The sequence below is a fragment of the Grosmannia clavigera genome (assembly GCF_000143105.1).
Source record: "Grosmannia clavigera kw1407 unplaced genomic scaffold GCSC_108, whole genome shotgun sequence".
NCBI lineage: Eukaryota > Fungi > Ascomycota > Sordariomycetes > Ophiostomatales > Ophiostomataceae > Leptographium > Leptographium clavigerum.
In genome coordinates, this window is record NW_014040837.1 from 1,570,130 (window position 1) to 1,583,636 (window position 13,507).

The window sequence follows — 13,507 nt, forward strand, 5'->3', positions numbered from 1 at the left end:
GTTCTTATGGTCGGCACTGCCTCACCATGCTGCCTCAAAGAGCTGGCCCGGTCCAGCCGTCACGGTCCAGTCGGCCGAACCAGGACTGCTTGTGCGGGAAGGTGACCTCGCGCTGCTTGTTGAAGCCGCCGAGCTGGAGATGTTGGATGAACCTGGCATTGTCAGCAACGAAAACACGACCGGCAACACGCAAACACGCAACGCACCTCAAGTTGTCGACCCGCGGCTCGATGCACACGCTCATGGTACGATAATCGGCCGTGAGGATCCAGTGCACGACGCTGCTGAGCCACTGCTGGACGCGGCTGCGTGCCCACTCCTCGCCGATGAAGACGTGCAGGCCGCGGTCAAAGTCGTCGATGGCAGCGCCACCGACATGGCGGCCCAGCACGTCCTCTTTGACCCAGTAGATCTCAAAATAGCCAAACGGCACGCCGTCCCACAGCGCGATGACCGGGAAGCTGTGGCGGCTGGCCAGGGCGCTGGACAGAAAGTCGGGCACGTAGTCGCCCCAGAACGCGCTGACCCGCGGGTTCGACAGCCACATCTGCAGCAGGCCCATGTCGCTCAGCGTCGTCAGATGGGCCCCGGCTGAGGGCGGCCGCGGGCCCACAGGACCAGCATACGGCACCGGCCGCGGCGACGACGACGCCACGCGCAGCGACAGGTACTGGCCGACCGACGGGACAAAGCGCGTGTAGAACACCTCGCCCATGCGCGGTGGCTTTGGTCGTGCCGGATGCCGCACGCCGTCCGTCATCGTGTACCGTAGCGGGCTGGGCGGGTAGTATGCCGGCAGGTGCGACGACGCAAAGAAGGGGCCGATCGGGAGGCTCGGCTTGAGCTCGTCGGTGCCGCCTGCTGCTGCCGTTTCGCTGCTACCGCCCGCAGCCACCACCACCATCGCGCCAGACGCCGGGACGACCACCTCGTCCAGCGTCAGGCCGCTGGTCCGGGCTGCATCCCGGGTCGGCGAGCTGGGCCGGCTGGCCGTGGGCGAGCCCGGAAACGACGACGTGCCGCCCCTAACGCCGCTGCTGCTGCTGCTGCTTCCGCTGCCACCGATGGCCGACACGATTGGCTGCAGGGTGAAGAGGAACTGGTGGGCCGGGATCTGCCAGAACATGGCCTGGGACACGTACATGCGATCCCAGCCGTCGTTGTCGCCCGTGGCCGGCGTGGCCTGGACCGCCGTCTCGAGCGTCGCGATCAGACCCATGCGCTCGAGCTTGGGGATCAGATTGCGCCCGCGCAGCACGCCGTCACGCTTGATGCTGATGCGCCACTCGCCGTGAGGCCGGCCGGCTGGAACGGTGCCGCGCGAGGCTGCGGTTGGCGGCAGCCGCACTTCCGGCGCCGGCTGGTGGAAGTACCAGTATAACGTGATCCACAGCATCATGGCGATCTGCCTTGTCGGGCTCGCTGCCGGCCTGAACTCGCTGCTGCTCGGGTTGCTGATGCTCGAGATAAACAGGCTGTCGTTCTGCAACGTCGGCCGCCGGAACGAGTGCGAGTGAGCCGGCCCGGCCGTCTCGCCCGTTGCGCTTCCAGGACTGCCAGGCTGGCTGCCAACACTGCCACGACCACCTGGACTGCCGCTCACCTCGCCTGGAGTCTCACCTGTCTCGTCATCTTCCGTGTGCAGCACCGTCGTCCAGCCGATGGGGAAGGGCGTGCGGTGCACATTGAGCTCGTTGGACTTGAAAAAAAGCCCTGCAAACACCGGCTTGGCTGTGATTATCTGCCCGTCTGGCAGATTGATCGTGCTGATGGGCATCGCAGCGTTGGTGTGTGAGATGTCTCTTTGCTCGGGGGTGCAGAACTTCGCAGATAGAGAACCTCGCTGACAGTCAACGTTCAGAGTCACCACCGCTTCTCAACACTTTGGCCGAGATCGGAATTGCCACGCACCTCGGCGCTGAAGCAGATCCCCTCTAATAGATAAAGAGGAAAAAGGCAGAAAAATAAAGCTATGGCCCTCTCTCCACCATCACCTCGCAGCGGGTGAAAGTGGGGACATGACGCGCTGTTTCCTTCCCCTTGGTGGGGTGAGCCTGGCGGGGATGAGGGGTTGCAGGCACGTCCAGCCTGCTGCACGTGAATACGATCCTCACGCGTTTGGCGACTGCCTTCACGTGCTGCCATCACGCGTGTGTCACGATCTACGCCACACTGCGCCTGCCGTTCAAAAACATCGTAAGTCAATGCTTATGTAATCATGCTTGCGTCTGAATCTATCGGCATCTTGTCTCAGGACAGCTATCCTCATGTCTGATCTCGTTCTACCTTATTCTATGTGCGTCTGCTCCTACTCCTGCTCGTCTGTTCTCCTGCCCATCGTACTAGCCCTCCCGCGTGCTTTCTCTCCCCCATAGTCCTCCCCTTCTCTCCGCCTTCTCCTCTTCTCTCCTACCTCCTCTACTCCTTTCCCTTGTCACCTCCCGTCTCCTTCTCCCCATCCTTCTCCTCGTCTTCTTTCTCCTCGCCTTCTTTCTCCTCGCCCTCCTCATCCTCATCCTCGTCCTCGCCCTCCTTCTCCTTCTCCTTCTTCTTCCGCTTCTCTTTCTCCAAGACCTCCTTCACCTTCCCTCCACCCAGATCGGCCTCCTCGTCCCACTCGATATCATAATCAGCTGCTGCCCGCCGGATCTCGGCTCGCAGACCGTTTGTCTCCTCCACCAGCCGGTCCCACCGCCGTACATCAAAGCCACGACTCTCGTACAGCGCCGCCTGTCGCCGCAGCACCGTCACGTTCATCGCAGCCCGATAGCTCAGGTCACGACTGATGAAGAGAAACCAGAGATAGCCGCCCATGATCACGCCCAGCCCGGCCAGGTACGTCACCGGCTCGATCACCGACCAGCCATACGCCGTCTGGTACGTCGTGTAATACACCACCGCCCACCAGCCCATCAGCGTGGCAAAGCCCCCTTTGGCCAGCCGCCTTGCCCCCCGATGTGCCAGCTCGTCACACTCCCGCTTCACGGTCGACAGCCGCTCCACCGCTCGCGACAGCCGCCGCAACCGCATCCGCTGGTAGTACGTCCGGTCGCTGAACGAGGGCACGCTGACCCGCACCTCGACCGTTGACGGCCCCTCGATCTCAATCGCAAACTCGCGTCCTCGTGCCGCCTCCCGGATGAAGTCGCCAATCTCTGTGCTGCTGCTCCATCGCACCCACTTCTTGTCTGGATCCCGTCGTTCGGCCGCCTCGTGGCCCAGCCCCGAGTACCACGCCACGTGCGAACCTCCCCCGTCCTTGCTCTGGCCCTCCTCGTCTGGCGTGTTCTCGGCCCGGAAATACACGTTGGTCGCGTCCTCGCCCGGCAATTCTGCCAGGATCAGCCGCTCCACGTAGGACATCGGCTGTTGCGGGTGCACTAGCAGTGCCAACGGCTCCATGCGCATGTCCGGTCCATCTACAGCCGTGTCCTTCTGCCAGCCTAGCGGCAGTGGGAGAACGAACTTGAGAAGCCGTGTGGGTGTCGTCAATAGCTTTCCTGCGAGAATGGGACATTCCCACTAGTCAGCCTCTCGCTTCTCTAGCAACGGCTAATGGCCACTCTACCGACCTTTCTGGGCTGCTACCACTACCTCTTTGCTCGCTGACGACGGCCTGACAGTGGCTGAACGGTCTCTCCCTTCTCGACTCCATGACCGGCGCACCTCCTGCTGCCGTTTTCTGGCCGCCTGGCCGTTGCCATCGTTGCCAGACGGATTCGGGCGTCCTCTCGTGCCTGTAGACCCTATCAGTCGCCTGGCCGGCAGCAATGCCCACACTGGCTGGCGGTCCGAAGCCTGCTCGGCCAAAAATCTCGGCTGTAGCGACAGCCTGCGAACGGGGCAGCTCATGGTAGCGACAGGGGCAGGGTCACTCTGTACGTCGTAGCGGCCTTGCTGGATTCGTTCGCTGGCACTGTCTCCATCATCGCGCAGAGGCCAAAACAAGCACTCGCATAGAATGGCCTAATTTCGGAAGGAATGCAGTGACGTCATCCGGAGCCTTGCCAAGCGCATATTGGCAGCCTGAACCAGTAAAAAAAAACTCCGTATCCATAATGCCTACAACGTCCTGATCCTACGAAATGTCCTATCTGGCCCTGGAAGTTTCCAATTGGAGCTTCTCCCACTCGGAACATTCCCACTTGGGAGCTCCCGGCAGGCTTCGCTTCCACCTAGTAGCCCTATCTGCGAAAGAAAAGCATCCACTTTTGGGATGTTCACTAATATATTAATCCATCCCTGGTACTCGCACGCACTCGTGATATCCACAGCGTCAGTCATAATTACCTTGCTTGTACAGCCTCAATATCCATTTATCAAGCTTTTCCTAGAAGAGACATGTCCGACGAAGCAGTAATTATTGCCTGGACTGTTCCACAATTTCTACGACCATCCTTTGCATCTTACGTTGTTGGCTGGCCTGTCAGGAGGCCACAATGAAATCTTCAATTGTTTGGGGGCCTTGGAAGGCAACGGCGATCACAGGGCAAAAAATAGCGCAGTCTAGCGGATCTGATACTACACATGAGACGGGATCTCCAATTTTCTACTTGTTTTTCCCAATGCTGATTGTCGGCGTAATATTTATGTGTTTTCGGTAGTTGGCTTACTCTAGTCTCTCGGTGATAATTCTGGGAATAGCTCGGATATCTTTCCATCGTAAGACACTCTAGACCTCCTTCAGAAGCGGTGAGAGCGGTCGGTGCTAAGATTCGTTGCTTGCAATTAAAGGTGTAAGCTACTGCCTCCAGTGCCCATGGCTGGTTGCAAAACCATGACAGCCGTTGTAATATATTTTATTTCAATTACGCAACAGCGGAATCAGGCCGTTCCGCCCGCCCTTTCCCCTGGACTAACGGTCCTCTACTCCGTACGCCATCCGACCTTCCAAGCCAGGCGTGCTGCTCGCCACAAGTGTCCGCGCTAATATGGAGGCTTACTCGTACGAATATACTGTTGAGGTACTCAATACTCAAACATGTACGGAGTACGATGTACGGGTATGAGTACAGCCGGCCTAAACTCGCTAGCAGGGCGAAGATGGGCCGATCTGTGCAAGCACGACACGCGTCTAGGTGATGAAAGGGCACAGTAGCCAGAAGACAGCCAGACGAGTAAGATACTCGTACAACAGGTTTCGTAATATAAACGATGCCGAGATCCGCAGACTGGTGGCAATAGACCCCCAGTATTTGCAGCGCTCGAGTGCGAAACAGGCAAGATTATGCGCAGCGAGACGGGACCTTCTCCTCCGGGACGGGGCAACAGGGTATGGGACTGGGAGGCCTGCTGCGACACGAGAAGGCCGATGGTTGGTCGCACTATACACGCGAGTACTATGTAGACGATGCTCGTACTACGGATGTATTTTACGGTACAATATTGCTCAGCCTACCGCTACCCTACGCGGGTTCCATCCCATACTTTGTGCGGAGCGCTAGAGCCTCAATTTACGGAGGGCATGAACCTCGGATCTGGGGACAGGAAATCTCACCACTAACAGACCAGCTACGGTACCTCTAAATATGCGTTCATGTAATGTGGAAGCATACGTCGTATGCCGGCAGCGTGTTGACATGGCCACGTACGAATGTCGGACAGGGGATCCGTCCAATCCGGCGGTATCGTTGCATCGACAAATGGGAAAGCCGCGTTTAGAGCACTGGACGGAAACAGAAGCCTTCTAGAAGCCTTCCAGAAACAGGGGTGTTTCTGGTGCCTTTTTCTAGGGCCTTCCCCTTCTGGAAGGCCGCCCCGCCTCTGGGTTCGCGTGTAAAAAGGCTGGCAATCGGCGAGCTTCGGCCAAATTAAATTACGAACTCCGTAGCATCGTTTTACGGGGCCTTTCTCCAGTCGGCGATCACAGGGGACATTTGGGGGGGGGGGGGTTCCCCTTCTGGGGCGAGGAGAAGTAAGAATAGCGCGGCCCGTCACAGTCGATGGGGCACGATACAGAAGGAGGACAGCGCAAGTAGATCGAGATAGGCAGGAGACAGGTACGAATTTGTCGCATCTTGGCCGTTACAGGTTGCAACAGGCGTCACTACTACGGAGTATGTACGGTATCTTCGATCTACACGGGTCGGTCGTCCTGTCCAGAAAGTCCGTTGTGTCCGGAAAGCCATTCATACGGAGTAGTATAGTAGTAGTAAGACCACGAGCACTAGGCAGGGGAGGGGCGGTTACCAAGATCCCGAGGCAGGCAGCCATCTTTTTGGTGTTGCCCTGGACCCGGCAATTGGACCGGGATGGATGATGGCCTTCTGCACCACAATCAGCAGCAGCACCAGGTGGTTTCTTCATGCCAGCACTCGTACGGCGCAGAAACCGCACTGGCGCCCGAGCCACCCGTTCGAGACTGGCATTTGAACTAGCGACTTCGCCGGCGTATGGCTAGACTCCTACGGCTTATCACAGCGCCTCGTCGGCCCATTTTAAAGTAAGGAGGGAGGAGGGGAAGCCAAGAAACAAAAGGGGGTGTGAGCGCGGAAATGTGAGTGTGCCTAGCCTTGTAGGGAGCATTGTTTTAACTATTGCCGGGTAACGTCCGCTGCAGCGGGTCGTTGCCTGCTGTTTCAAGCACGGGTACGAGTACGTACGAGCACGAGTACGCCGTATTAAACCCGTATACACAGTAGGATACATGGTCCGGCCGGCTTGCAAGTTCCGGTGGCCGATTGCGTAATGCAGTGATGGTCAGCATGACAAGCAGAAAGCCGCCCATCTGTCGTACGGTCTGCCCGCACAGTGGGCACATAGCCTCGACAGCCTCGGCCCAGGAGTCAAATCGCTAACGAGAGCGGCAGCAGGACGCCGATACTATGTAGGGCTCTTCGGAAGCCGTTTGTGCTGGCCGCTAAGCTGCTAGAGGCGTTAATGCGCCAATGTGCGCCCCGTGCTTCTGGCTCAGCCGTTTGGTGCCACAGGCCCGGCCTGATTATTATTTAGGCCCTACAGGCCACTAAGCCGGCAGGCTGTTTCATCCTGCTGGCGCGCCCTCCAGCTGAAGAAACCCCTGTTTGCTTACCCTGTTCTGGCCGTCACTCCACCCCCTGAGAGCCCTACTCCGTAGAGAGCAATGATGATCTGGCGTCCAGCTGGCGTCCCGGCGGAAATCAGCAGCAGGATCCGCAGCTATTGCATGTGCAGATTCCCGTCTCTGTGATTCGTGATCCTGCCCTTTGTTGTCGAATGCACATTTTACATAGTACCGCCTTTGGAAACTAAGGCGAGGCGCCAGCCAGCGGACCGAATGTACATTATACATCGTAGCTGGAAAAAAGGCGAAGAAAGGAAACCGAATAAGAAGTAATAAACAAAATACAAAGGCCACTGTCTCGCGAGACATGACGGCTCTATAGCGTACTCAGGAAGGGCGCATGCAGTTCATGACATACCGAAGGCGTCGGGGTTCACTGGCCATGCTAGCGGTACTTCGAAGCTGGCTGTCGTGCGTATCTCGCAAGTCTTGCGATCTCTCTCCCTTACACCCGACGTCAGTTACCAGGAAACTACTGCATGCAAATGGTGTGGCTATGCAACATGCGTCCTGCACCGGAGAGGAGGGTGACATTGTATCTCTTGGCTGCGGGTTTTCGCCTCGGAAAAAAAGAACTCGTCGTCGGCCTTACGAGTACACGTATCTTACATTGCTGCATACCGTGCATGACCTGCGAAGCTTACTCGTACTTATCTAAAACAAGCATGGTCTTGCTGCCTGTCCAGCTTGGATATGCATCGGCAACAGCGAGATGGCCAGCAAACACGGCCAGAGACCGGCCCGTTTTTGCCGTCTTTGCCTCTCGTCACCCGAATCAAGTCAAGCATATTGCGGCACCCTTGGCGCCATTGGTGAAGCCGGGTAACGATGGGGAGGGAGGCGATAATAAGCGTAAAAACCCGCAGCGATGCCACGGCCTCCCCGAAACCTCTGGAGGAGCAGAACCGAAAAGCGAAATTCGGAGAAATCATGCCCAAGCGTGCACACACGATGGCAATGCGACGCACAAGGCTGCTTGCAGCCAGGAAGACGGCGAGCGCCTGTCAGACTGGGAGAGACTATCAGATAGCCGGCAAGCGCCGACATACAGCCGACATACAGGCCTCTGGAAGCGTCTGGTCTCCCCCCCCCCTCTCTCCCATGAGAACGCTACGGCGGTGAAGCTCGTGCGGACGCCTTCACTGACCGCATCTCGTCAATGTATTCCCGTCCATTTTGTCATCCCGACATCTGTTTTTGGCCACCGACGAGGCGGTGACAAAATAATAGAGGGTAAAGGGGGTTGGGAGATGGGGAGCCTAGTGCATAAGGGGGGCGAATATTGGTTTGGAAGAAGAAACAAGCAGATTCTGACAAGGCGAGCTCTGTCGTGTCTCTGTGCTCTACGAGGTACAGCGCAGCAGACTGGGAGAAAGGCCGGCTGCATGAGTTGGCAGGCCGTCCCAGAGGCCCGACTCGTCAGCCGCGCATGTACAAGAGGACAAGTCGAGATACAAGCGTGTCCACAACCACGGGAGGAGGGAGACAATACCGCCGACCCTCCGGTCTTCCGACCTTCCGACCTTCCGACACCGCCTTCATCTTGCTCTTCGGCGACGAGCTGACAATTTACTTGTCGTCAGGGGCGGAACACCCTGTCAAGCGCAAGATGAAGGGACAGGCCGCTCTCGGCTGGGCAGGAATCGGAGTGGCATACTCCGTACATATGAGCAGCGACCATTATAATGCTTTGGGCTTGGATGCATGGCTCCACCCAAGCCAGAATCCGTTCCTGTCCCCGCTGTCTACGTCACCGGACCAGACCAGACGAGCCTCATTGAGCTGGCTGAGGGCTGATGCTACCGGCTTATGAGCTCACTGGACCGGGTTTCTGGTCACACGACAGTCTGTGAGTACGAGCACTCGCATCGTACTCCGTACGAGTACATGAGGGGCGTGTCCAGAGCCATGAGACCGGTAAGGACAGCCGGTGTGTGCAAAATACTCCGTACAAAGGAGGGCAATGTGCAAATGACTGGCCAGGACCAGCGATGTTCAAGGCTTTGCCAAGCGGGTAGGCTGCGCCATCTCGGCATGATAGCCGATTCTGGGGAGGTCCGAGATCCCCTAACCGCACTGACAGGAGAAGACCAAGTGGGCTCGAACCCGGCTAGGTCAAGGGCAAGGATGCGGAAGGCCAATGAAGGGAGCCAGAAGGCAGCTGCCCCTCTGAGGCTTATGACAAACAGGCCAGCGACGGTTGCTATTGGTGCCGTGGCTTTGGGACGAGGGAGAGTATCGGTCAGAAGTACATGGTACTCGTACGACGAAGCAGGCTCCGTATGAAGCGCCGTCTCATCCTGTCGAGCCAGACCAGGTCGATGGCAATAGTGCAATATCACTGGCTGGCATACGATGCTACAACAGGGGGTCAAAACGGGCCATCGTGCGTACGCAGATGAAGTTGCGGTGAATGTTGACAGAAATGATATACCCTGCTGACTCGTGTGTTCGGCTGACGACCATACAATCTAGAGAGCAGTTTATCACGTACATGGTACTGGATCTCGCAGGGACGGGATGGTTTGCCTTTCCGTGTCTCATTGCGGTGGCAAAAAGGAGAAAACACCGAGAACACAGTCTGGCTAAGAATATTCTTACACATTTGTCCGAACGGCAACGCAAAAAAGAAAAAGAAGAAGGCGAAAAAGTGAAACTAAGAAGCGTAATAGAATAATAGAGCGGACAGTGTCAAGGACAAAGAGGATGGCCGTACGAATACAAGAAGAATCCACTATTGTCCCTCCCCTTTATATTTGCATTTTTTTTAAAAGGCATTTTTTTGTTTAAATTTGGTGCTGCTGTTATTTTCCCTATTATTTTTACTTCAAAAAATAAAATAACTAGAGGGAGCTATCAGCTGCCCCTCTTCAGTTTCCTTGCTTCACTCAATTCTCTCACGAAGCCGGGACCAATTCGTCGCAGCGCCTTCCAGTCGGACCAGACGTCTGTAAGAAGAGCGTACAGTGTTAAATGACAGAAAAGATGACACAAAAGAAAGTCCTCGTTGATGCGTGGCCGCGGAGTTCTGTTTTTAGAGCGGCTGACAATAGAGAAGCCGAGATGGAGCCACTGGAGCCGATGGAACTAGAATAAACCGAAAGAGGAAGACGCATTTGCAGACACGTAGGCGTCTGGGCCACGCTTCTGCCGCTGCCGTCACCTCTGACGTTGCCAGCCATGAAATACGAGGCAAGGGGCTGGAAAACGGTGAACGGTGCATTCTCTTTCTTTCTCTTCTTTCTCCGTGGGTGCACGAGTCCACGACTGCAGAGTTACGAGCTACACACGAGTATGCAAGAGAGAAAGAAGACGATGAGGCTCACGTTTTCGGCAGCTGCTTCTCACACTGTCACCTGTCGGGGTTCATTCCTGGCCGCTTGCTTGACTAGGGTCTGAAATCTCAGAGCTGGCGAATTTGATTGAGCACAACTAAGCTGAAAGGTGTCAGCCGCGCAGCCAGTTCACAGCCAATGGACAGACAGTATCCCACAAGGACGGGTTTTGCTGCAAAATACCCAACCCACGGGCCCATCTGGCCAGCGCAGAGCCAAGTTGTGGATGTGATTATGGATATGAGTGTGGAAGGTGGATGTATGTTTGCATCTACTTGAATTTCGGTGTTGCCCTGTCTTCCCTTTGCGTTTCTCCTGCTAAGACGTCGTGGACACAATGACTGAACACCGTGGAGATGGACGGCAAAGTCCGCAAGACGGCAGTATTGTGGAGATGCCGCCCAGAGGAAGGGAAAGAAGCAAAGACAAGAAAAAGCAAATAAATCTGACAAAAAACAACTCGTCATGCCAAGCATACGCCCGCCAAGATCTTTCGCTGGCGATCGACAAGACCGCCGCGGCTGTATAGCTGGCTACTGGCATGCATGAGCAGGAACGCTGTGAAGAACGAACACACTTGTGGGCTCCTGCTCACCGTGTCCACGTCAAAAGAAGAGGCGTGTACTCCGTAGATATGCAGATTTGCTATGCATGCATGCCTCATAGTACTTAGTACGATCTGAATCGCACATGTGTCTCTGGTGGCCTACTCGTGCATAGTATATGAACACTGTCTCGGCACGGTTGGCCCTGTAAGAAACCGGTAAAGCGGCAAAGCGGCCAAACGGACTGAAAGCCGCCAGGCATGTCAGAACGAGCTGCACCTGACCGTCCCTCTGCGGCTGACCCCCCCTCTCAGCAGGTCGTGGCCTACGGCCGAATTGAGTACTGCTGACGCCGCCGCTTTCGGATTGCGCGTGTCTCGCCAACGCACAATGTCTGTGGTACCTGCTGCGGCCAAGCGCGACAGTCGGAAGTCGCCAGAGGAGATCTGCATTTTTTGTCACGACCGGACCCGGTGAAGGTCGGGCCGTAAGCTGGATACATATCGGAGCGAACAATGCTTCTGAGCGGAAATGCAGACATGGGTACCAGAGGACCAGACGATTATGCTTTCTTTTTTTCTCTTGCTTTCTTGTTCGTCATACATATTTTTCTTTTTCTTGCTTACGCTCTTTCAGCCTATGACTGGCCGAGGTGACATGGCATAGACAGAAATGGTATGCCAGCCTTTCGTCTGCACCAGATTGCATCTTAATCGTCACTGGCTAAACATTTACGGCAGAACCAACCATGTTACTAAGATACATGCAGCCCCATCATACCTTGTGCCCATCGCATGTTGTGTTGTCAAGCGTGGCAAATGGGACGCTCTGTACGAGTACAAGAACCCACCCCTCCTAAAACAACAAGATCGGGTCGTGAGGGCGAGCGATTCGCCTGGAGATGTGCCATGCCTACACAGCCACGATCGGCCCGGCAGCTGTTTGGACCAACCAGTCGCGGTGAAAAATTGGTTCTAAGGGATCCATACCGTATCTGAATGCTCGTAGCTTGTTCTTGAAGACGTGGAAACAAGATGGTTCCACTTGTTCCCTTTATGTTAAATTTTTGGTTCCAGGTGTATTTATATATCGCGTGGGCATAATCAGAAAATGCAAGTACTTCGTACAGTCTGTTTATTGCAAGCGTAGCATTTCCAGATGCGACCACTAAATACAACATCATTACGGTTACGCTCAATATGGTGGCTATTATTGTCGCCGTTCTATTGTCCTGCAACGACGCCAATACTCGGTACGTTGTAAAGCAATACTCACGGCCGGCACGGTCTAGAAGAAATGCAGGGGTGGGAGAAGATTTGCCGAAGCACTCCGACAACCAGACAAGGTTGAGCAGCAGGTTGTCGGCCACAAGTGAGATACGTCGTATTACCGCATGCCATTTCGGCTCCAGGGCAGCAGTGTGACAACGCCAATCCGTTTCAGGCGACGGCTTCCGCCCATACGACCTGGAGGGCCGGGCCCCAGCTCGTTTTGGGCGTTGCTAGCAATAGCGGCGCTCTGACGCACCCGCCTGTCGCAAATTACGTCGTGGTCCGGCGGTCCTGGCTGTACTCGTATGGTCGTAGGGATAGGTGGTGGGGTATTAGCCCTTATTCCCCCCGCAAGCTCAGTGCCAATCACGTTTCCTGGTCTAGCGTTTGGCCCCGAAGGCGGTAGGGCTGAAATGGTCCAAATTGGGCGAAGCAAGGAGGCAGCGCTATGGCAGCCGACTTGCCCCAAGCGAACGGCGTATTTGCTATGAGATCCCCTTCCCCGCCTCATGTTTTTCTACTCCGTTCACCTCTGAAGAGATGTCATCTTCCAAGATCATGCCAGCGGCAGGTTACCACGACTAATTGATCCGTACTTCATTTGCTCAATGCAACCATGGGACCAAGAATGGCCAGCTATGGAGCACGAGTATACGAGAGAGGCCGAGAGAAGGAGACCGGGGTGGGCGAAGATGGGCGGCCATGCAGGGCGCGTGCCATGCAACGGGACGGTCTACTCTGTCCATATGGGCCCCAGTTGCCGCCGCCTTGCGAGGTGAAGAGTGCAACGGCCGGCTAGCCGATATGCCGTCATGTTCTTCATTACCCTGGTGGATATTGGCAAGAGACTTTGTCTGTTGGCCGGAAGCACGTACGTCGGATATGACAAGGGGCAAATTGGAAAGCGAACTGGGACAAGAGAGGTGAAAAAAGACAAGACGGAAGAAGAAATGACACACCAAGGGTTGGGTGGTGTTGCGTGTTACGCGTTGTCTGTCTTGCCATCTTGGTAGCCTGGTGCGTCTCGTCCTTTTTTTCGTCCTTTTTGCCTCTTTGACCCGCCCTGTCTGCGTGCCGGAATCTAACTGACCGAAACAAGGCCGTCGCATGATTGCCCTGCAATCCGCCTTGCTTTGCGTTGGTTGGCCTTGCCGCCTTTCGCACGGAGTGCGGTCCAGCCGGCCAAGATGATTCGCGTCTGGCATGTGGAAGGACTTCTTTGCTTGTTCTTGGTCCCATATCGTGTACATGTAATCACCGACAACCCCGAAGGAGGGGATGTGCCATACCTAGTATCGTATCTTTCCCGTAGGG

At 56.0% G+C, this 13,507-nt stretch overlaps 2 protein-coding genes across 2 annotated transcripts; one reads left to right on the forward strand and one right to left on the reverse strand.

Annotated features, from left to right (window-relative positions):
* Positions 1-34: 34 nt before the first annotated feature.
* Positions 35-3,852, reverse strand: CMQ_6551 (siderophore biosynthesis protein; the record flags this gene model as incomplete). The annotated part of the gene is made up of 4 exons (XM_014320237.1): positions 35-152; positions 207-1,843; positions 2,584-3,500; positions 3,573-3,852. 4 exons carry the CDS (start codon positions 3,850-3,852, stop codon positions 35-37), a joined length of 2,952 nt encoding a protein of 983 aa, XP_014175712.1.
* Positions 3,853-7,707: 3,855 nt separating this feature from the next.
* CMQ_6710 (uncharacterized protein) lies at positions 7,708-8,855 on the forward strand (the record flags this gene model as incomplete). The annotated part of the gene is made up of 2 exons (XM_014320396.1): positions 7,708-8,203; positions 8,350-8,855. The coding sequence occupies 2 exons, from the start codon at positions 7,708-7,710 to the stop codon at positions 8,853-8,855; spliced, it is 1,002 nt and encodes a 333-aa protein (XP_014175871.1).
* Positions 8,856-13,507: the final 4,652 nt, after the last annotated feature.